General features: G+C 45.6%; 1 protein-coding gene across 4 annotated transcripts in view; it reads left to right on the plus strand.

Moving 5' to 3' along the window:
* The window catches only part of cfap99 (cilia and flagella associated protein 99), a 218,573-nt gene that overhangs the window by 77,141 nt on the left and 116,511 nt on the right, over nucleotides 1-24,921 (plus strand). For all 4 annotated transcript variants that reach the window (XM_085972952.1, XM_085972776.1, XM_085972864.1 and 1 more), the window contains 3 exons: nucleotides 2,758-2,852; nucleotides 2,959-3,071; nucleotides 8,045-8,222. In XM_085972952.1, the coding sequence (XP_085829078.1) occupies nucleotides 2,758-2,852; nucleotides 2,959-3,071; nucleotides 8,045-8,222 (386 nt within the window). The remainder of the gene's footprint in view (nucleotides 1-2,757; nucleotides 2,853-2,958; nucleotides 3,072-8,044; nucleotides 8,223-24,921) is intronic.

Consider the following 24,921-nt stretch of genomic DNA (forward strand, 5'->3'; position numbering starts at 1 on the left):
CCGAAGCCCCGGCCGCGATATTTGGCAGCGCCCCCTGATTTACCGCCGGACGCTATGTCCGATGGGTTCAGGGAGGCCTACCTGCGGCCAGGGAGGCACAAATTAAAGGCGAGGTGCGGGGCGGCCATTTTTGTTGTTGGCCGCCTGCCAGCAGCTGCCTGCGCTCCCGTCCCCGGCTTCCTGAACACCCCCCCGCCCACCGCGGAGTGCCGGCTGCGCTCCAAGAGCCCGGCACTTCTCCTCGGTGCCGGGCTCTTTTGCCTGCACTCCCGATCCTCGGGGGCCCAGCTGGGCCCCAGATCGCACTGCACAAGGCCCCTCCCCTTTAAGAAGGGGAGGAAGGCCTGCAATACCGCAGCATGACGTGCCGCAGCGTGTGGCACTGCGGCACGTAGCGCCACGATATTGACTTGCAGCACCCCAAGAGGGATGCGGGGCGCCTCCAGTAGCGCCACGCTTCCCTTTGGGGCGCAACCACTCAATTTCCGGTGCGGGGGCGCGAATGTTTCCGGGGCGCTACCTTTAGTGCCCTGGCGAGGCTGGCGCCTCAAACGGGACTATACTCAATTTCTCCCCCTTTATGTGTAAGTATGTTGCAGTAAAATGCATGAAATGACAGGCAGTGCCTCACTCAAGGCGATTTTTGGGGCAGAGTAGAAGGAGCACTTCTCTGCATCCGACGCGTGTACCTGACCTGAAAATGTTTATTGTTGACATTGCAAAGAGGAAGGGAAGTTAATCCTGTCTTTGCTCACTCTAGCAGGAAAATGTCAGCATGAAAATAAAGGTAAAATTCCTGTCTTCGCAAATCTTTAGTTAATTTCTTCACTAAAATTATTAAATATTCCCCCTCCTGTGACAAAAGGATTGGAGTCATAGCATCATGGAGTAGTATGGCACAGAAGGAGGCCATTCGGCCCATCGAACAGCAATCCAGTTAGTCCCACTCCCCCGCTCTTTCCCCATCTCCCTGCAATATTTTCTCCTAACACTTTACTGTGATAAGCACAAATTCACCAACTAAACCACTCACACTTACAACAGTTGCACACCATTTAAAATCACTCTGTAAATTGCAAATTCCCTCGGCACTAAACTCCTTCACAGATCTAACACCAAAGCTGTGCTTGATACTAATAATATCATCTCAGTATTGTCTGTCATACCATAGAATGAGACACCTATGGAATGATCATCTGGAGTGTAAATCTGAAACTGCACTGATGTTTGAACCTGTTCTCCCCACTTTGGGGTTCCTGTTTCAGAAAAGTAATTGCAGTCTGTACAAGTAGAGCTTTCATTAAATTTTCTGTTATCAGTACGTATACAATAAACCTCCGTCAAGTTGGCCACCAGTGGGACAGGTCTAAAATGGTCGACTTACTGAGGTCTTTGACTCAAAGGATCGTCGATCCTGATAGTCCCAACAGTTGTGCTCTGCTAGAGGAGCCGAAGCTGCTTGGAATGTGCTGCCCTCCTCCAGCACAGTGAGATATCAAAGGCTGCTATCAATCTTTGTTGTAAGATTTGCAGCTGTTAAATAAACAGGCTAATGGGTGGTGTGCGTTAGTGCAGACAAGAGCTTCCACAAATGTGTTAACAGCTGCTCTATTAATGACAGAGAGGAGTAAACCCATTCCACCCAGACTTCAAGGGGGGCGAAATTCTGCAGGCACTGGTTGGGGGGAAGGGCGGTCGTAGATAGGCCGTCCATTACACACCCTATCCGATTATCCTTTTCACTCCATCAATGGAAGGAAAAATCAGGGATAGATACTTGGAGACAAAATGGTGGGGATCTGGGGAAAGAGCAGGGGAGTGGGACTAACTGGATTGCTTGTTCAAAGAGGCAGTGCAGGCTCAATGGGCTGAATGGCCTCCTTCTGTGCTTGTACTATTCTCTGATTCTATGAGGCGAGGTGGAAAACAGGCAGTCGATCCGCTAACGCCTGATTTGCCGAAGTTGAATTTTACCCCCCCCCGACCAAAACCCCTCCTTCCGCCAGAGTTCAAGATCAAATATAAACTGAGCCAAATATATCCATTTTCTTTATTAATTTTAATCACATTTGGAAATAATAAGTGCCACTGTTAGAGTTACACTTGTCACCTTCAGATCATTGTTGAATAAAGATTCTGCTGTTCTTTAGTTTCTTTCTTTCTCCCCTCCTCTCTTGAAGGCTTTGACTCCTTACTGGGGTACAGTTCCACAGGCACTGGTCCCCCTTCAGTAACTTGGCCAAGTGAGCATGTTTTATAGTGAGTAGCAGCGGGCTCGTTGACCGTGGGATGTATTGCAGTTGAGCCTGATCCTCTCTTCACCCGATGCCCACAGCGCAGATTTTTACCGGGGTCACAAGATAGCGCTTAAATGGGAACTCTGGCTGATTATCCTTCTTGCTAACCCAGTGGAGCTGAAGCCAATTGAATACCAGTTCTGAAGAGAGAAACAGAGTTAACGTTTCAGGTCGATGACCCTTCGTTCAGGTCATCGACCTGAAAGGTTAACTCTGTTGCTCTCTCCACGATGCTACTTGACCTGCTGAGTGTTTCCAGCATTTTCTGTTGTTATTTCAGATTTCCAGCATCCGCAGTATTTTGCTATTGAATACCAGTTCTGCTGCCCCAACTCAGATCAGTTAACGCGACACAAATGGGGATTGGACCTGGGCCATTCCTGGACTGTATCGCTCAGCTGCCTACCTGATATTTTTGTTGTTTCTAAAATAACACCATACCTGCTCTGCTCTGTTACAGTCCTATGCTATCTTGCCACTTTTCGACTGAAAGAACTGGGCGTGAAACACTTCACCAAGTTTATCAATTCGCAGAATGTGAACAAAATGCACAAAGTGAGGATGGCATTCATTAATCCCTGGAAACATAAACTGAAGTATTTTTATTTAAGAAGTTAGGTTGATCAGTAATTCCATCTTTATTGTAATGATCTTTCCACAGTTCCTTAAATTCTTCTTTGATACTCTGAACCTCAATACATTAATAAAGGATGAGTGGTGCCAAATATATGATGTAACATACGTAAAAGAGAAGCTGATTGATCCTCTGCTGAGGTAAGTCGTCGAGTTTAAGCTTGTTTTCCTTTATTATGTCACACAGTGCATCTTCTCTTGACTGAATTGAATATTGACAACGTACACACATTAATGTCCTAAATAGCTGTCCCCGTCCCCACCTTGCAGAACACCACAGCCCCTTCAACCAGCCACACAAGATCCCACACACCCATCACCCGGTCCTTTACTACAACAACAACAACTTGTATTTATATAGCACCTTGAACATAGTAAAACGTCCCAAGGCGATCCACATAAGGATAAATTTGGGCAGGTAACCAAAAGTTTGGTCAAAGAGGTAGGTTTTAAGGAACGTCTTAAAGGAGGAAAGAGAGGTAGAGAGGCAGACAGGTTTAGGCAGGGAATTCCAGACCTTAGGGCCCAGGTAACAGAAGGCACGGCCACCAAAGGTTGAGCGACTATAATCAGGGATGCTCAAGAGAATTAGAGGAGCGCAGATATTTTGGGGCTGAAAGGAGATTACAGAGATAGGAAGGGGCAAGGCCATGGAGGGATTTGAAAACAAGGATGCGAATTTTGCTTAACCAGGAGCCAATGTAGGTCAGCGAGCACAGGGGTGATGGGCGAACGGGAGTTGGTGCGAGTTAGGACATGGGCAGCCGAGTTTTGGATGACCTCATGTTTACGTAGGGTGGAATGTGGGAGGCCGGCCAGGAGTGCGTTGGAATAGCCAAGTCTAGAGGTAACAAAGGCATGGATGAGGGTTTCAGCAGCGAATGAGCTGAGGCAAGGGCGGAAACTAGTCTAAAAGCACCTTAGTCTTAAACCCAGGCTTAATTTTAACAGTTGCAAATTGGTCAGGTTACTAGATGTCTATATATGTGTAGGATGTACAAAACATGTCAATGCTTGATGCATCAACACAGACACATGCAACAAACATTTGCAAACGTGCTCCCAGAAATGTCTGCTCTTCCATATTACATCAGGACACAATGGGCCAGTGTGTTTTTCTCTGGTTAACTCGAGCAAGTCTGAGAAGGCCCATTGTTGGTTGAATGGAACTATTGGAATAGGCTTTGTCGCAAGTTACTGGCTCAGGAACAAAAATACAGAACCTAATTTATTTCTTTGTGTTTAATCCCATTATATGAAATACTTAGAAAGAAAGTTAAAGTTGTGCTTACAGTACAGTGCACACACAGCAGGTAACACTGAATGTGCTTTCCTCTTCACACTGTCGTCTGGGAAACAATTAGACTGTTCAGTGGACAGTGACACAGCTCTGGCTGGATTCTCAAACATGGTAATCCAAAGTTAAACCAAATTGGAATATGTTGAAGATAAAGTGCAGCAATACACAGCAGGCCCACCATCGTCTGTAAGAGAAAAGACGGGGTTAATGTTTTGGGTGCAGACCCTTTGTCCGAATTGGAAATGAGGATCTAAACAAACCCACTAATAAGGCCAAATAAAACGTAGGGGAAGACCAACGGGTGAAAGAGTCAGAAACCTGGGGCGGAGCGGGGCGGGTGGTAGTTTTAACTTTCGGTGGTGATAGAGAACTGCCGGGTAGGGGATCAGCCGTCTGTTGTACACCCTGGCCGATTTTCCTTTCCATTATAGAGAACTAGCTGGGGGTGCCCGGCGTTGCCAGGGCTTTTTTGGGCCGCGCGGTTTATGGCTGGGCGCTGCCGCTCCTGCGCTCTGTGTCACTCTTTGCCTCCCTGACCCCCTCTCTGTCCGTCCCCCTCTCTCTCCCTGCCCCTCTCTCTCCCTGCCCCCTCTCTGTCTCCCCCCCTCTCTCTCCCTGCCCATGTATGTCCCCTCTCTCTCTCTCTCCCTCTGTCTACCACTCCCCCTCTGATCTCCCTCCCTCCCCCTCTTTTGGCACCCAGGGAAGGGCTTTGAAAATTGAGCCAGGCCGCGGTGGCCGTGCGGGGCCTAGCGGTTGAGGCCCGGCCGGGCTCTAGGGCCGAGACGGACCCCAGCTGATTACACGGTGCGCCCGGCCGCCGCACCGCGGGTAGCGCGGTTTATGGACGGCCGCTGACGCTCCCCCGCCTGCTCTGTGTCTCGGGCCGAGCGGTTGTGAGGCCCGGCCCGAGTGATTCCAACTCACCTCCTGCTCCCGGAGCCGCAATGTGGGGGTTTGTTTGGCTGGTGCTGTCGCTGTGGGGATGAAAAAAATGGCGGCAAAGTTTTGGGAGGCTGCAGGATTACAGCCCGCCCACAGACGGCGGATTGGTCAACCATCAGGTCACTGAACTGTAGGATTGGTCAACCATCACGTCACTCAACGCTAATGAGCAGTAGGATTGGTCAACCGCTAATGAGCGGATTTTTGAGGATTTTTGAACGTTTTTTGTGTCGTGTCCGAACAATTTTTGTCTGACCAAAAAGTAAATACACCTATTAGACTCCCCTAATGATAAGCTTTCTTTTGATATAACATGCGTGTAGGTACGCTCTATAACCTTTGAGTGTATAGCGGACAGACAGACAGACAGACAAACCAACTCGTTTATATATATAGATTATTATATAAAGATAGATTAGGCAGGGTGAAAAAACGTCCGTTACTGCCACTGACTCCTGTCACAGAGAGGAAGTTAATGGGTGAAGCACCTTGGGATGCATTTCCACACTAAAGCTGCTATTAAATGCAAGTGGTTGTTGTTGTTGCTTATTGGCCTGCAAACAAACAAGGGAAAGGGACAACGATGGTGTTGAACAGGATGAAAGAGACAAACGGAAATCACATTGAAAAGAATAGAACTTCTCCGAGGCTGGCATTCATCAAAGAGAAGTGGCAGTGAATCGGACCCTGTTCCTCTCTTGCTCTGTTCCCACATTTTCAAAAGAAGTTGTCAGCTGTGATTCAAGTCCCACTCCAGAGACTTGAGCTCAAAATCTGAGCTGATACGGCAGTGCAGTACTGAGGGGGTGCTGCACTGTCGGAGGTGCCGTCTTTCGGATGAGACCTTAAACCGAGGCCCCGTCTGCTCTCTCAGGTGGACATATAAGATCCCATGGCACTATTTCGAAGAAGAGCAGGGGAGTTCTCCCCGGTGTCCTGGGCCAATATTTATCCATCAACATCATTAAAACAGATGATCTGGTCATTATCACATTGCTGTTTGTGGGAGCTTGCTGTGCGCAAATTGGCTGCCGCATTTCCTACATTACAACTGACTACACTTCAAAAATACTTAATTGGCTGTAAAGCACTTTGAAACATCTTGAAGTCGTGAAAGGTGCTTTGGAAATGCAAGGTTTTCTTTTTTATATTCCATGGAACATTGTAAAAAAAAATGGTTGTATGAATCATAAATGTTCTCCCTCTCCCTGTCCTGAAGGTGTTAACTCCTTGGTGGAGTACAGTCACATGCCAATCTTCCTCCAACCAGCCATTATTTATGTGTGAGCCGGGAAGGTGAGTGGCAGAAGGTCATATAACCGTGAGAAGCATCACAGCCAAACTTGATCTTGTCGACAGGCAATAACAACAACTTGCATCTATATGGCCCTTTTAACTTGGTAAAACGCCCCAAGGCACTTGAGCGTTATCAAACAAAATTTGACACCGAGCCACATAAGAAGACATTAGGACATGTGACCAAAAGTTGGTCAAAGAGGTAGATTTTAAGGAGCATCTTAAAGGACGAGAAAGGTGAAGAGGTTTAGGGAGGGAATTCCGGAGCATACGACACACATGCACACATGCACGTGCGCTCACACACTCACACATAGGTAGTTGTAACAAGGTGCTGGATATCAAACAGGAGCAGGATCCCTGGTTGATTTCCCTTTCCCAAAACCAGGGACATCGAGGCGAATCGTTGCACCAGTACCATTGTCCTGAATGAGATCATCAAGCTCAGAGTTCAAAATCTATCGATGATGAAAGGTCATCGACCTGAAACGTTAACTCTGTTTCTCTCTTCACAGATGCTGCCTGACCTGCTGAGTATCTGCAGCATTTTCTGTGTTTATTTCAGATTTCCAGCATCTGCAGTATTTTCTTTTTGTGTCAAAATCTATCTGTTGTGTATGGCTCAGGTACTCATGGGTAAACTCGCAGAATAAGAAGGAATCACTAGCATTTATTACAGCACCACATTACACCTTTGAGAAACATCTCAAGGTGCTTCACATACAATTAATAGCAATGACTATTTTGTGGACAAATATGTCTTCCAGAATAGCAAGAACCCACAAATAGCAATGAAATGAATGACCAGATTTTTTATGGTATTGATTGGGAGAGGAATGTTGGTCAAGGCATCAGAACAATTTCCTGCTCTTCTTTAAATAGTCCCAAGGGATCTTTAAAGTCCAGCAGAAAAAGCTAATGGAACAATAGTTCAACCCATTTAAAATAATGAGGTCAAAACCTCCATTAAATAGTCGAGGAAGAAAATGTCACCCAAACACATGAAATGTTCTTACACTTGTATCCCACGGTATCATTTCAAGCCCGAAAAAGTTGCTTCAAACAAACTCGTGAAGCTGCACTTTTGAAATTTGGAAAGATTTTAGCTTCACCATCTGCCCCACATTTTCTGTTTTTGACACTCTTGCGTGCCATTTCAGACAGACCAGGCGGTGATATCAGCAGGCTGCTTGACCACAGGGTGCATCACAGCCCATCCTCTTTTCGCCCGATATCCACAACGCACAGGGGTTACCAGAGCTCACGAGATAGCGATAAAGTGGGAACCCTGGCTGGTTATTCTTCTTTCTAACCCAGTGGAGACGAAGCCAACTGAACACCAGTTCTGCTGCCCCAACCAAAATCAGCTAACTTTTCCTGTATGTGTTGCAATGTGCGTGTTCCACTCAGGGATATGGGGAAAGAGCGGGGGAGTGGGACTAACTGGATTGCTCTTCGAAAGAGCCAGTGCAGACTCGATGGGCCCAATGACCTCCTCTTGCGCTGTACTATTCTATGATTCTATGTGTTCACCGTGCTGCTCTGTTCTCTCGTTTATGTCTCTTTGTTAAAGATGGCAGCCGGATATCCACGACCTCATTGACCACTTGGCCAACACGCTGGCGAATAAGGTCACCCATAAAAAGGAGAGCCAGCCTGCGACAGTACCAAAAGAGTTTAATATCACCAAGCCTAAACCACGCTCCATTCCAACGCCTGAGAAAATTCCTATGCTGGAAGTACATAGAAAGGTAAGTCTGGTGGGTGCCCATCCGTCTTCAGTGGGAGACTGGCATGAGAGAGGGAAAAGAAAATAATGTAATACAACTGCTTTTCTTTTTTTTAATTTGCTGGCCAACTCTTGCCCTCTTCTCCTTTCCTGAAAATGCTGATTCCTTTTTGGGGTGTGTAGATCACCCTTTTGTGCCTTGACCAAGTGGCCATTATTTATGTGTGAGTCTTGATCGTGAATGTTGGTCGGCTATTCAATCATAGCAGAACCCAATTCTTTCCTCACCCAATAGGGCACCTCCAAATGATCAGGAGTCTACCTTTTGCTAATGTTTCCCTCTCTAATTCCGAGGCACTGAGGCCAATTGTAGAGTTCCGTTGAGATCAGCTCACTCAGTGCAGGCCAGGGATTAAAACTGGGACTTGCCTGGTCTTTCTGGCTTACTTACCAAGTGCCTTTCCATCTATTCAATGCTGGATGACTATAATGTGGGTGTTTGATGAAACAGTCTTGGGTAATGACGAGCAACACCACAGCATCATGGAGCAAATGGCTACCATGGGGCAAAAGTCAAAGCACAGATGTGAACAGGTAATGGGGCCTGATTGGTATGCAGATGGTCCTTGCAAGAAAAAAAGTCTGCTTATCAGTTTAGACCTCTCTTGGCCTTGTTATCTGCCCTCTCAGACTACCTGACCTGAGAGGGACAAGGCACAAGGGATAGTTTCTACAGGTGACTCTCCACTAACACTCCCAGAGGAAAATGTGGCAGAAGGTGCTATTAGACACCTTCCACTTATTTCTATCTAATTTCAATGCCTATGCCCCTTGGAGGAAGCCCTGGAAATCCAGGGCAATGTAAAAGGTGGGTAGAAATGGTAAGGAACCGTTTCCTCTCCCTTGCTCCTGGGAGCTGAACCTTTCCCAGGTGTATAGGAGAGGAATATCGGGGCCCAAATCTCCAGAGGTCATACTGAAGCTGCACAGGTCAGGCTGCACCTGAACTACTGCATACAGTTCTCATCATCAGCACATAAGGAGGTCACCCAGTTCCGAGAGGCATTGCAGAAAGTAACAGAGACTGATTCCGAGTGTTAGAGTGAAGAGCTGTGAAAAACGACTTAATAAGCTAGCCGCGTTCTTCAGCTTGTCTCAGAGGGGACGTTATAGGGATATGAGATACATAAAGGGCTACGGAAAACAAACTTTGAATCACTTCAGACAGGCCATTGCAACAGGACAAGCTCGGTTCGTGGTTGTGAAGGGAAAAGCTAAGACAGAAGCTCGGCAATATTTCTTATGCAGATGGTGATCAACAGCTGGTACGTGTTGCCAGGAATGATGGTTGAGGCCAGGAGATTGAACTCATTTAACAAGCCGCTAGTTCCTATCATGGGAAGATTGGTAGGGTTGGTATTCTGGAAGGATGAGATCAAACGGGATGAACGGCCTTCTTCCTCCAAACGTATCTTATGGTTCACATGCATGATCTCGTATGTCAGGGGGTCCTTGATTATACTCGAGCAAGATTCACTTATCACAGGCATCATTTCTGCTGAAGTCATGACAGCTTTTTACAGGGTTAATAGAAGTCAAGACATGGATGTGACTGATTTTTCTTCATGTTATTCACACAATAGGGGAGATTTTTCCGCTGGATTCCCTGGGCACAGACCCAGGATAATCTCAGAATTAATTATAATGGAAGGAAAATGACGTGGGTTCCTTTCATGGACGTTATGTTGCTGTGCCCAGGCGATGCAGTGTGCCTGTGTGCAGACCCAGGAAAGTCTCCCCTGATGTCTTTTGCAGCAGTCATAGTCATATTATAACATAACTCACTTAGTTCTAAAAAATCAGCATGAAATATAATTGGAACATAGCGGTGAGAAAGGGAGCACTTTTATTACAGCTTCGCAAACCAGAAACTACTCTGGGGGGATGGGGGTGGGATGGGGGGAAACATAAAGGAAGAGGAAAGCCCACTAACCATCTAAATGAAGAAAAATATTTCTGATTCAGTTTAAAGTTAAATTAAAATTTAATCGGGTCGGAATGAAATGTTTTTAGGGGACGAGAAATAGAACTGGGAACTAAACATCCAGGGGTATTTGACAATTAGGAAGGACAGATAGGAAGGAAAGGGAGGTGGGGTGGCTATGTTAATAAAGGATGGAATCACTGCAATAGTGAGAAATTATATTGGGTCAAAGGATCAGGATACAGTTTGGGTGGAGATAAGGAATAATAAGGGGAAAAAGTCACTAGTGGGCATAGTCTGTAGGCCTCCTAACAGTTGCAACTCTGTTGGTCAGAGTATAAATCAGGAAATAGTTGGGGCTTGTAATAAGGGAACAGCTATAATCATGGGGGATTTTAACTTTCATATTGACTGGATAGATCAAATTGGGCAGGGCAGCCTTGAGGAAGAGTTCAGAGAGTGCATTAGGGACAGGTTCCTTGAGCAGTATGTTACTGAACCAACCAGGGGGCAGGCAATCTTAGATCTGGTCCTGTGTAATGAGACAGGATTAATAAAAAATGTCCTAGTAAAGAATCCCCTTGGAATGAGTGACCATAACATGGTTGAATTCCAAATTCAGTTGGAGGGTGAGAGAGTTGGATCTCAAACCAGCATACTAAGCTTAAATAAAGGAGACTATGAAGGTATGAGAGCAGAGTTGACTAAAGTGGACTGGGAAAATAGATTAAAGTGTAAGACGGTACATGAGCAGTGGTGTACATTCAAGGAGATATTTCACAACTTTCAAGAAAAATATATTCCACTGAGGAAAAAGGGGCGTAAAAGAAAAGAAAAGACAGCCATCCGTGGCTAAGTAAAGTAATAAAGGATAGTATCCGACTGAAAACAAGGGCATATAAAGTAGCCAAATCTAGTGGGAGGATAGAAGATTGGGAAGCATTTAAAAGCCAGCAAAGAATAACTAAAAGATTAATTAAGAAAGGGAAGATAGATTATGAAAGTAAACCAGCAAAAAATATAAAAACAGATAGCAAGAGTTTCTACAGTTATATAAAAAGAAAAAGGGTGGCTAAAGTGAATGTTGGTCCCTTAGAGGACAAGACCGGGAAATTAGTGGTGGGGAACATGGAGATGGCAAAAAACGCTGAACAAATATTTTGTATCAGTCTTTACAGTAGAGGACACTAATAATATCCCAACACTGGACAAACAGGGGGCTATAGGGGGGGAGGAGCTAAACACGATTAAAATCACTGAGGAGGTGGTACTTGGTAAGATAATGGGACTAAAGGCGGATAAATCCCCTGGACCTTATGGCTTACATCCTAGGGTCTTGAGAGAAGTAGTGGTAGGGATTGTGGATGCATTAATGGTAATTTTCCCAAACTCCCTGGATTCAGGAAAGGTCCCAGCGGATTGGAAAACTGCTAATGTAACGCCCTTATTTAAAAAGGGAAGTAGACAAAAGGCTGGAAACTATAGACCAGTTAGCCTAACATCTGTGGTTGGTTCAATGTTGGAGTCCATTATTAAGGAAGCAGTAACAGGACATTTGGATAAGCATAATTTAATCGGACAGAGTCAGCATGGTTTTATGAAGGGGAAGTCATGTTTGACAAATTTGCTCGAATTCTTTGAGGACGTAACAAACAGGGTGGATAAAGGGGAACCAGTGGACGTGGTGTATTTGGACTTCCAAAAGGCATTTGACAAGGTGCCACACAAAAGATTACTGCACAAGATAAAAAATCACGGGATTTGGGGGTAATATACTGGCATGGGTGGAAGATTGGCTATCTAACAAAACAGAGAGTTAGGATAAATGGTTCATTCTCGGGTTGGCAATCAGAGACGAGTGGTGTTCCGCAGGGGTCAGTGCTGGGACCCCAACTCTTTACAATCTACATTAACGATTTGGAGGAAGGGACCGAGTGCAACGTATCCAAGTTTGCCGACGATACAAAGATGGGAGGGAAAGCAGTGAGTGAGGAGGACATAAAAAACCTGCAAAAGGACATAGACAGGCTAAGTGAGTGGGCTGAAATTTGGCAGATGGAATATAATGTTGGAAAGTGTGAGGTTCTGCACTTTGGCAGAAAAAATCAAAGAGCAAGTTATTATCTAAATGGAGAGAAACTGCAAAGTGCTACAGTACAAAGGGATCTGGGGGTCCTGGTGCATGAAACACAGAAGGTTAGCATGCAGGTGCAGCAGGTGATCAGGAAGGCCAATGGAATCTTGGCTTTTATTGCAAGGGGGATGGAGTATAAAAGCAGGGAAGTCTTGCTTCAGTTATACAGGGTACTGGTGAGGCCACACCTGGAATACTGCGTACAGTTTTGGTTTCCATATTTAAGAAAAGATATACTTGCTCTCGAGGCAGTTCAGAGAAGGTTCACTCGGTTGATTCCGGAGATGAGGGGGTTGACTTATGAGGAAAGGTTGAGTAGGTTGGGCCTCTACTCATTGGAATTCAGAAGAATGAGAGGCGATCTTATCGAAACATATAAGATTGTGAGGGGGTTTGATCGGGTGGATGCGGGGAGGATGTTTCCACTGATGGGTGAGACTAGAACTAGGGGGCATAATCTTAGAATAAGGGGCTGCCCTTTCAAAACTGAGATCAGGAGAAACTTCTTCACTCAGAGGGTAGTCAATCTATGGAATTTGCTACCTCAGAGAGCCGTGGAAGCTGCGACATTAAATAAATTTAAAACGGAGATAGACAGTTTCCTAGCTGATAAGGGAATTAGGGGTTATGTGGAGCGGGCAGGGAAGTGGAGGTGAACCTAGGTTCGGATCAGCCATGATCCTATTGAATGGCGGAGCAGGCCCGAGGGGCCGTATGGCCTACTCCTGCTCCTACTACTTATGTTCTTAGAAGCAAACGGGAACCAGCACCGATTCAAACACGAACCTCATCAGTTCATGTAACCTACCGATCACGGAGTTTTAAGAGTGTAAGCTTGCTATTGTTGAAACATTCACTGCAGGTCAATCCTATCAGAGAGTAATGTTGATCATCACCTGCTATCTGGTTGCTCTGATTATTCACAGAACAAAAACACTCTTCCCAACATTGACTACAAATCAAGGCTTGTAATTCTTGGGACTGCAGGAGTTCAAGATTCAGCTCAGAACTTAAAGGGGGAAAACTTGAGTTGCACCCGCTTTGGGGCGGTAACTTCGCCGGGGCGCTACTTTTAGTGCCTCAAAAAAATTAGCACCCCCGCAGCCGAAATTGAGTGGTAGCGCCCCAAGAGGGAAGCAGGGCGCGACTGGAAGTGCCCCGCCTCCCTCTTGGGGCACTGCGAGGGAATATCACGACGCTTCGTGCCGCAGCGTCACGCAAAAGAGCCCGGTACTCGAGAAGTGCCGGGCTCATGGAGCGCAGCTGGCACTCCGCAGGGTGGGCGGGGGGGGTGGCGGTACTCAGGAGGCCAGGGACAGCAGCGGAGGCAGATGCTGGCAGGCGGCCAACAACAAGAATGGCCGTCCAGCACCTCCCCTTTCACGAGCGCCGCCCCAGCCGCAGGTAGGCCCCCCGACCCCGTCGGACATAGCGTCTGTCGGTAAGTTAGGGGGCGCTCCCGAAGATCGCGAGCGGGGCGCTGCACACAGCGATGACGTCATCGCCGGCGGCGCCGCGCCGCGGGGCACTAACGGTTGCCGCCGCCGCTAACCTCCCACTGAATTTCACGGGCGGCGTTCGCGGCGCCGCGCCCAAGCGCTAGTTGCTTTGTGCACAAAGCAACCGAATTTTCCCCCCAAAATCTCTAATTGAATAGCTATTGTTCCAATATTAAATAAATAAGGAGCAGCTTCTTCGTCAAGAAAATTGAAAGACTTGCATTTATGTAGCACCTAATCCTTTCTCTCAGAATGTTCCCAGAACACTTAATCATAGAATGGTTATTGCACAGAAAGAGGCCATTCGACCCATCAAGCCCGTACCGGCTCTCTGCAAGAGCACTTCCCCTAGTCTTACTCCCCTGCCCTTTACTCGTAGCCCTGCAAATGTTTTTCCTTCAGGTACTTATCCAATTCCCTTTTGAAAACCACGATTGAATCTGCCTCCACCACCCTTTCAGGCAGTGCATTCCAGATCCTAACCACTCGCTGCGTAAAAAAGTTTTCCCTCCTGTCGCCTTTGGTTCTTTTGCCAATCACCTTAAATCTGTGTCCTCTGGTTCTCGACCCTTCTGCAAACGGGAACAGTTTCTCTCTATCTACTCTGTCCAGACCCCTCATGATTTTGAACACTTCTATCAAATCTCCTCTCAACCTTCTCTGCTCTAAGGAGAATGACCTCAGCTTCTCCAGTCTATCCACGTAACTGAAGTCCCTCATCCCTGGAACCATTCTTGTAAATCTTTGCTGCACCCTGATTTACAATCACTGTTGTTATGTAGTGGCCATTTAGTACACAGCAATGAGATCCATGGCCAGTTAATCTGTTTTTAGTGGTGTTGGTTAAGGGTAGAATGTTGGCCAAGTCCAAGTTCACCCCCTTGGACTCAGAGAAAATATTTTCCGGTTACACATGCATGACCGTGAGCAGGTAACATAGGAGCTTTCATCCTGCCCATTAATGCCTTTGATTTCTGACTGGTAAAATCAATTGTGATTGGCAGTATTATGAATCAATTGGAAACTAGATGGATCCACCGCCCCTTGACATTCAACGGCATTACCATCACCGAATCTCCCACCATCAACATCCTGGTAATCACCATTGACCAGAAACTTAACTGGACCAGCCACATAAATACTGTGGCAACAAGAGCAGGTCAGAGGCTAGGTATTCTGTGGCGGGTGTCCCACCTCCTGACTCCCCAAAGCCTTTCCACCATCTACAAGGCACAAGTAAGGCGTGTGATGGAATACTCTCCACTTGCCTGGATGAGTGCAGCTCCAACAACACTCAACAAGCTCGACACCATCCAGGACAAAGCAGCCCGCTTGATTGGCACCCCATCCACCACCTTAAACATCCACTCCCTCCACCATCGGTGTACCGTGACTGCAGTGCATACCATCTAGAAGATGCACTGCAGCAACTCGCCAAGGCTTCTTCGGCAGCACCTCCCAAACCCGCGACCTCTTCCACCTAGAAGGACAAGGGCAGCAGGTGCATGGGAACACCACCACCTCCAAGTTCCCCTCCAAGTCACACACCATCCTGACTTGGAAATATATCGCCGATCCTTCATCGTCGCTGGGTCAAAATCCTGGAACTCCCTAACAGCACTGTGGGAGTACCTTCACCACACGGACTGCAGCGGTTCAAGAAGGCAGCTCACCACCACCTTCTCGAGGGCAATTAGGGATGGGCAATAAATTCTGGCCTTGCCAGCGACACCCACACCCCATAAACGAATTTTAAAAAGTATCGATGCATTTAAGGGGAGGCTAGACAAGCATATGAGGGAGAAGGGTATAGAGGGTTATGCCAATAGATTTAGATGAGGCTCGAGTGGAGCATAAATGCCGGCATGGACTGGTTGGGCCGAATGGCCTGTTTCTGTGCATTATAGCCTATGTAATCTTATGTAATTATCTAGATTGCGTGTATTTTAAGGATCTCCTGTTCAAGTGGATTTATGGATTTGAAAATAAGCTGTCAAATCATTCTTGAGATTCATATTGGTCACTTACGAAGCTTGAGCTGCTGAAAGTGAGGTTATGTTTGAGACCTAAGATTGTGTAAGAGGCTCTTACTGATGCCAAATGATCATATAAGTGTCTGGATCTCTTCTGCTGCAGGCATTTATCAGTTTTATCTGAAATAGTGAAATACATGGTACCAGAAAACACCACGTGAGCACTGGCTAGCCTTCCAATCATAAATTGATGGATTGTCACAGTGCCTGATTCCTAGCCTTATCTTTTACCTGATTCTCCATTTACTTCTAACTCTTTCAATGCAAAAAAAGACTGGTTCCAGGGTTCAGGAATACCTTGAAGATATTGCTGCTTTAGGAATCAAAGGCAAACATTGTGGTTTAATCAACTTCTTCCCCCCACAAACTGCGATAATTAAATAGTGAAGGCACCTTTCTAGTAGAGGGGTGAAGCCGATAGCAGATGCTCACCTAGGATCTGACCTTCAGGGAAGTGACACACAAAACTGTTGATCTAAAAATCCACTGTCCGATCTAACCCCTTCTCGTCATGCAAGCTAAACTGCGAGAGCCGGCCCTGCACTGATGCACGCTACCACAGTCAGATCCCCGTATGACACAGCAGAACTCAGCAGGGTTAAGGAGAACGACACCCAGCAATGCATCTAAAAGGGGGAGAGTGACGCACAGAGGTCCCTTTCCTGGGACCAGTGTACGTGGTAACCGTGTAGGTTGGGAGTTTTCAAATGGTGGAGCACGGTTCAGAATCCAATCACATAGCCATTTTACGGGAGGCTGCGCAGTATTTTGAAACAAAGGAAGGCATCTGTCAGGTGACCATCCTTTGCCATGCCCATGGATCTGTCTAGTTTCCAATTGATTGATAAAGTGAGATCCCTGAAACAGATGCACTAAAATCTAAGGCTCACTCATCTGACTGTTGTGGTGTGGGGCTGTCAGTGTGACAGAAGAATCTTTGCAACAGCAGAATGTGCAGCTTGAAATCACTTTGTTCCTGTGCAAATGGAAGCCAACTCCCAGCAAATGAAGCAAATGCGCAACAGAATGATCTTGGCTTTCACTTCCTCATTAAAAACCAAAGCTGTTGGAAAAGAAAACCCACACCGTTACCATATGCTCACTGCTGTGGTACCCTGCAGACGCACAAAGCTAGAATAAAGCAAGGTAATATTAGAGGAAACATTAAATATTGCGGCAGCTTTTCTATGTGTGTGTGGGTGCCGGTCACTCGAGTTGAAAATTCAGCTGCTGCAATGGAATGTTATTTTAAAATTGTAAACCACCATCCACTATAATTGAAACAGAAAGTGTTCGAAACACTCAGCAGGTCATAGGAACAGGAGGAGGCCATTTAGCCCCTCAAGCCTGTTCCGCCATTCAATGACATCATGGCTGATCTGTGATCTAACTCCATCTACCCGCCTTTGCCCCATATCCCTTAATACCTTTGGTTAACAAAAGTCTATCAATCTCAGATTTAAAATTAACAGTTGATCTAGCATCAACTTTTTTTATTCATTCATGGCACGTGGGAGTTGCTGGCAAGGCCAGCATTTATTGCCCATCCCTAATTGCCCTTGAAAAGGTGGTGGTGAGCCGCTTCTATATGCAAGTACAGTAACGGTACTCGCACAATGCTATTAGGGAGGGAGTTCCAGGATTTTGACCCAGTGACAATGAAGGAACAGTGATATATTTCCAAGTCAGGATGGTGTGTGACTTGGAGGTGATAGTGTTCCCAGTTAAGAATGGTTGCGTGTAAATTGAAACCAATAGATGGTTCAATGGCTGATATTAACAAGAGACAATAGGAAGAAGCATAAAAGCTAACAAAGTTGGAATCCAGCAGGTTAAGGAGATAAAAAGCAAGCTGAGACCAATGTTCCCTGTAATTATTATGGGGCTGTGCGGACCATTAAAATACCGCGCATGCACGGCTTTTGCATTGAAAAGCCGGCTGCGTGGGTTCCCTGGAGCGCTGTGCAGCCGCGCAGCTTAAAGGAAACATTGGCCAACACTACTTCAGACCTACCCTATGCCCTCCCCCCCCACCAGGTTCTCTCTGTCTTTTTAAATGTCTTTAATTTCTTTTCATTATGTTTCTTCTTATTGTCTTTATTGAGCACTGTTGAAACCACAATGGGGAATTGTGCTCTGTTTTGGTCACTGTGCTTGCATATAGAAGCACTGGGAGCGGGGGAGCGGGAATAGACTGCCACCTCGTGCGGTGAATGCTGACTCCGCTGAGGCATTCCAAAAGCAAATGTACAGATTGCTGATCAAACTGGGAGCAGGATAATCGAAATCCATCAACAGAAAGAAAGAAAGCCTTGCATTTCTAGAGCGCCTTTCACGACCACTGGACGTCCCAAAGCGCTTTACAGCGAATGAAGTACTTTTGAAGTGTAGTCACTGTTGTAATGTAGGAAATGCGGCAGCCAATTTGCACACAGCAAGCTCCCACAAACAGCAGTGTGATAATGACCAGATAGTCTGTTTTAGTGCTGATGCTGATGAGGGATAAATATTGGCTAGGACTCCCCTGCTCTTGTTCGAACTAGTGGTATGGGATCTTTTATGTCCACCTGAGAGAGCAGACGGGGCCTCGGTTTAATGTCTCATCTGAAAGACGGCATCTCCGACAGTGCAGCACTCCCTCAGTACAGCACTGGAGTGTCAGTCTAGATTTTTGCACTGAAGTCTCTGGAGTGGGACTTGTACCCACAACCTTCTGACTCAGAGGCTAGGCTGCTACCAACTGAGCCACTGGCTGACACATCTGGCCCTTTGAGACTATTCCTTCCACAGCCCATGTACAATCCTATCGTGGACTCTACTCCAACTCTTTGATCTTTTGAGGCAAGAATCTGCAAAAAAAACTCCCCCGTCCCTCAAAAGATAAATCAAGCAAAACTCTGGAATACCTGACCAATCTTACATCTTACATTATTCATACTTGATTGGTCATCTTTCTGAGCGTGACATTTGCATTGTCTCAGCAGTTCAAGGACCATCCTGTTGCACACAGTGTTCAATTGTCTGTAATTATATTTATAACCTGGAATTCCATTTCATCAGCTCTGTTTTAGAGGTGGTAATCAATAGTATTAGCAATTTTAGCTGGGAGTCCATTCTACGTCTACAGTACTCGGGGAGGAAAGGGTTATTCCGAATGTCATCAATGCTTGAAGCTTATTCATTTTTATACTTGTGTGTTTTCAGTCCCGTTTGATACTCCACATCGACGTAATTCATTACTCTCAGTGCTCTGCACTATGACAAAACTTCCACTTTCTGGACTTTGGCCCTGATAGTATGCTTCCCGTTGTCATTAAGCGCCAGCAAACTTACTTCTCGCCTATCTGTTCTCTTCAACCTCGCTCTTGCGTCCATTCCACCTTTTCTTCTCCTTGGACATTTGCGTCTGTTCACTCTATCCCTAAGAAAAGTGATCCCTTTCAGTGTTGGCCCAGAAATTCGGGTCCCCACGCGTGAGTACACACTAGGTACTCACGCGTAGACCCAACGAAAGTGCCGGTTTCGTGCATGCACTTCGCATGCGCGGGAAACCGGCACTTCCGTTCCCCTGAAAGAAGGGGTTGACAGGTGGAATGCGTGCGCCGGAGAGGCAGCGCGTGCGCATTGAACTTACGTTTTTTTTTCCAGGTTTTTCAGGGAGGGTAAGTCTCCAGCAGTTACACTTTTGAAAAGCAGGCGCAAGGCCTGCTTTTAACAAGGTAAGTGGTGAATTAATTAAAATTAAAACAATTTTTCCACAGGTTTTTTATTTTTAAATACTTTAAAGAAAGGTAACTTTATTTTTAGCCCCGTTAGAAAATGTAATTCATTTTTCAAAAATTTAAATTATTGTTTAAAATAGTTATTTCATGTAATTTATAGTTATTTTAAAAATGTGATGTTTTTTTAACATGTACTTCAGAACAAGTTGCCATCACATGATCTTCCAGCAAACCTCTGTTCATGACCATCTAGTTTCCTGTCAAATTGTTCTATGTGCTGTCGTTGATGGTTCATCCTCTGACACTTTGCTTTCCTTTAACTGGAGGGTTCCCCAGGACTTCCTTGCAGTCTTTGTTAAAAAATCTGTGATCTCTCCTCCACTCTTCATCCAATCTTATCCACTTTTCAGTGGATACTTTCACTTTGTATTCATCAACTTCATTTAGATCACATGCCCTTCGTGCTCTCTCACAGCAAGATGGATGGATCAGTGCATCTCAATCCCCATCCCCTTCAACACAGCAATGAAAATCTTGTGCCTTTCAACTTTTCACAGGTATATTTTGTTCAGTCTGTAAAGTTTAAAGAGATGTTCCTTTATTGAACCGAGGAGGTTTATATTGGCAGTTTAGTAAAGAAAATTCTTTAAGCTTTATACACAATTCAAACTATGCTATATTTTGAAAAAACTGAAAAGATGTTACTTATGTTCAGAAGTTCATTGGATTGGAAAATGACTTCATGTCTCGGCCAGTCCCTTTGGAGATGTTAATGTATGTAAGTATGTAGACAGGGTGCAGGGAATGGATGAATTCATTATCTCTAATGTGATCCATCAGGGAAGATTTTCAAAGGAAGACTCAGGGGTAGATTTTCCCGAACCTGTCGGGAAGAAGGCGGGACTTCCCCTTTCGGGTTTTTGACCCGCCTACTTCGACGTCCGGCCAATCCGTGCGATTTTCCCTTGATTGACCTTGTTGAGCCCGCCCAGCGGGCTCAGCAGGCCAATTAAGGGCCACCCAGCAACAGGTGACGTCACAGACTGAAATTTCATCTGTCGAGCTCTTGACAGATGAAATATCAGTGTTTCACAGCTGTTTGAAGCTGTGAAACACTGACAGTCTGAGTTCTACCATGAGTCATTCTGCACAGACTCAGTTAGAACTCTTACCGGCACTCAAAGCTGAAGGCTGTCACTTTTCACAGATCACAGCCGTTCAGCCTTAAGTACCGGCTGAGTGATGCGCTCCCGATGGCTACAGGAAGAAAGGCTGTGAAGGTAAGTACAGGTAAGTAAAAGTTCTTTACACACTTTAGACACACCAAACACACTTACCTTTCCACTCATGCACCCATCACTCACCTGAGCGCCAACATCGCGACCCCTCCAACTCCTTCAACCCGACGGCCCGCCTGCTCTAACCTGGCGTGGTTTGGAGCCGTCAGGAAACCCACACGAAACCCCTCAAAATAGGGATTAGGCTAAAAACTGCCTGTTAACTACCTGTTAACAGGCAGTTAATTGGCACTAATCCCTTCCCGCCTGGTTTCGGCGGGTCCCAGTGCGGGGCGGGTACCCGCCGCCCCTGAAACTTACGTGGAGCGGGGTTTTGGGCAGGATGGTGTCGGGACCCCCAAATTAGGGATTTCCCCCCCCCCCCCACATGCCTGAAACCCTGTCTGACGGCTCCACGAAAATCTAGCCCTCAGTGTCTCGAGTGTAACACCTGTAACATGAATGGTTTCTGGCATAAAGACACTGCCATAGGTACTCATTTTCCTTTCCCTGTTTCACACTCCCTATTCTACATGAGTCAACTAAAAAGGGACTTAGAGGATATTGTGTAAGTCAAGTATTTGTATTGCTTTTTACTTCTGGTTTTATGCTTCCGTGTAATTATCTTTCTTGTGAATAAATTAGACTACTTATTTAGCCTGAACAGTACAACTCGACAGTGCGATATTTAGAATGTGGTGGGCAACCAATGTTACCTCTAGTGTGTAGTACTGTGGGAGAGGGTAATTGTTAGTCCTTTGGCACACTATTCCACTCATGGCACCTGTAAAGTAGCAAGTTTCAGTTCATAGGAGCTTGCCCTTTTGATATAAACATGATTTAAAGTATTATGAGGAAGCTTGAGTTGTAACAACTACTGCAATCACTTTGGTCAGTCAACTTCTGAATTTTCTTCCCTCACTTCTCCTAAGCTGAAATATGCCACCCTAGACACTGGCCCTCCTCTCTGCCTCTTGCTCCAACTGTACATTCTCTCCCAAGATGTCAAAATTACAGAACTGCTTACCTCATATAATTTATAGACTTTAACTAATTATCATTTCCTGATTTGCCTTGTTTTCTCTTCACCGCTTATCAAGCGTGATGGCGTACTGCGATATGGGTTAAGGCCCATCTCCTTGACATCTCAATATAAAATGCTAGATCAAATGCTTTTTTAATAAGACTTGGCAACTGCAAAGAAAGAAAGAAATTGCTCTTATAAAGCACCTTTCAGGTCCTCAGGACGTCCCAAAGTGTTTCACAGTCAATTACTTTTGGAGTGCAGTCACTGTTGTCACGTAGGCAACCCATTTGTGCAGAGCAAGTCACAAACAGCAAACGAGAAAAATGACCAGTTACTCTGCTTTAGTAGTTTTTGGCTGAGGGATGAATTTAGGCCAGGGCACCAAGAGAACTCCCTGTGCCCCTCTTCAAACAAGGTTACAACAAAGCAGTTACAGTTTAGGTTTTGGTCAGCAAATGGTCCAATAAAAGAAACATAATTAATAGTCGGTGACATAAGAAAACTACTTGGCACTTGGTCTAAGTATTAACAAGGCTTTAATCAACTGTTTTTCAACATGGAGATCTAGTTGTGTCCTTCACTAGTTCCTGTTAAAGAATGTCCTGAGCAAGCTGGGCCCGTGCCCGAGTATTTATACTCTCCCTGGACAGCGCCACCAGCAGGCCGCCCAGTCTCATTTCATAAGTCATTTCCACATGAATGACAAGATTCATGTCAGTCGGTATACACACGCCCGCCTCCGTCGTAATCAGTGCATTCACCTGTTCCTCCAACAGTGACCACACTTCAGAAGGACTTAATCAGCTGTAAAACGCTTTGGGACATCCTGAGATCGTGAAAGGCGCTGTATAAATCCAAGTTTTTTTCTTTATTATCTTATTATAATTGCTCTTCGTGCACCTGCGTCCTTTGCTATTTTGTAAACAGGGCTTTTGTAAGTCAATAATACTGAGAAAACTGGGTTATTATCAGCATCCCCCGTCAGCTGAGCAATTTCCTGACCATAATCCGTTTCAGTAAATAACGCTCTTATTAAGAAATGACCTTACAACACTCGAATGTTTAATAAATTAGGATCTTTTGTTCACTACAACAAAATTTAAAAGTCTATAAAAAAAGATGTTTGCAATCATTCTGTCGGATTTTCATGATGAAAACAGCATGGCTGAACACAAGTGACTTGTTGAGAGGCAACATAGGATGCCACGCCTGAGGAGTCCTGTCAGTGTTCTCTCCAAGGCCCATTAATCTTGGGAGCTGTGAGGCGCAGGTATATTACTGAAAAGCACGAGCAAGATTAGTGCCGTGCTGCAGAGCTCTGTCGGGAGACTGAGAGCGGCACTGACAGCCACAGTCGGCAGTCCAGAACGTCTCGGCCTCCCACTGGAATCGCCGTGTGCTGGTGAGAGGGAGCGGTCGGAGACCTTACAGGGCAGAAAAAAAACCAAGAAGGAAAATGTACATATTTTCTAAAAACTAAAATATGAATCTGAGCTGTGCAGTTAGAATCATACAGCACAGAAGGAAGCCACTCGGCCCATCTTGAAAACTATCCAATTTAGTCCCACTCACCTGCTCTTTCCCCCGTAGCCCTGCAAATTTTAACCCTTATAAAACAAATAACATTAGCTGGGAGCGTGCTGGAAGAAGGAACACTGAGGCGTCACAGATTAACGTCTGCATTAAAATAGCGAAAAGAGCAATTCAATACAAAGAGGAATTTAGTATAAGCATTCATAAGAAAACAGCGTCACTTGGAAGATCTAACCTGGGTATAAATACTGTAGGTGGGGGTGGAAAGTCTGTGGTTGAGGTCACCATGCATGGACTGTGGAAGGAGTGGGTTTGATGGGCTCAATGACCTTTTCTTGTCCCAAGCTTGCTTTTGTCCCTGTGTGCTTAAAGCTGTAACATTTGTTTTGGATGACGCTTTCAACTGCTTCCTCCTCACAGGTTATGATCCTAAGCCGTCAAGGCCTTGAACAGATTCCCCATACACTGATCTCTAAGCTCGTCATTCATGGCAATGGCTCAAACATTACAATCGACAGCTGGGCCTCCCCAGGTGGCTTGCCACTTCAATGGTTTCAATGCCCTCTCTGAGCCCAGGGAACCCATCTAAATTAAATAAACTGCATTCTACCACTGTGGCTCATTAGTGCATCTAACGTTCAAGAAGTAGCAATATTTGATCTCACGTGGTGATAAAGTCCCTAAATCCCAGAGATGGCACCCGTGTGACATCTGTATTAAAAATAAAAACTTTGTGTTCCTCGATTTTTGTCTTACAGGTAACAAGACTTATGAGCAAAACTAAAGCCCATGGGATTAAAGGGACAGTGGCAGTGTATGTGCAAAATTGGCTAAGGGACAGAAAGCAGAGAGTAGTGGTGAACGGTTGTTTTTCAGACTGGAGGGATGTATACAGCGGTGTTCCCCAGGGGTCGGTATTAGGACCACTGCTCTTTTTGATATATATATTAATGACCTGGACTTGGGTATACAGGGCATAATTTCAAAGTTTGCAGATGACAATAAACTCAGAAATGTAGTAAACAATGAGGATAGTAACCGACTTCAGGAGAACATAGACAGACTGGTGAAATGGGCAGACACATGGCAGGTGAATATAACGCACAGATGTGTGGTGATGCATTTTGGTGGGAAGAATGAGGAGAGGCAAATTAACTAAATTGTACAATTTTAAAGGGGGTGCAGGAACAGAGAGACCGGGGGGTGTACATACACAAATCTTTGAAGGTGGCAGGACAAGTTGAGAAGGCTGTTAAAAAAGCAGATGGGATCCTTGGCTTTATTAGTAGAGGCATAGAGTACAAAAGCAAGGAAATTATAAAACACAGGTTAAGCCTCAACTGGAGTATTATGTCCAATTTTGGGCACTTCACTTCAGGAAGGATGCCAAGGCTTTGGAGAGGATGCTGAAGAGATTGACTGGAATGGTGCCAGGGATGAGGGACTTCAGTTATATGGAGAGACTAGAGACGCTGGGGTTGTTCTCCTTGGAGCAGCAAAGGTTAAGAGGAG

This window comes from Somniosus microcephalus, chromosome 1 (genome assembly GCF_052327205.1).
Source record: "Somniosus microcephalus isolate GS21.2 chromosome 1, FLI_Smic_1.0, whole genome shotgun sequence".
Lineage (NCBI taxonomy): Eukaryota > Metazoa > Chordata > Chondrichthyes > Squaliformes > Somniosidae > Somniosus > Somniosus microcephalus.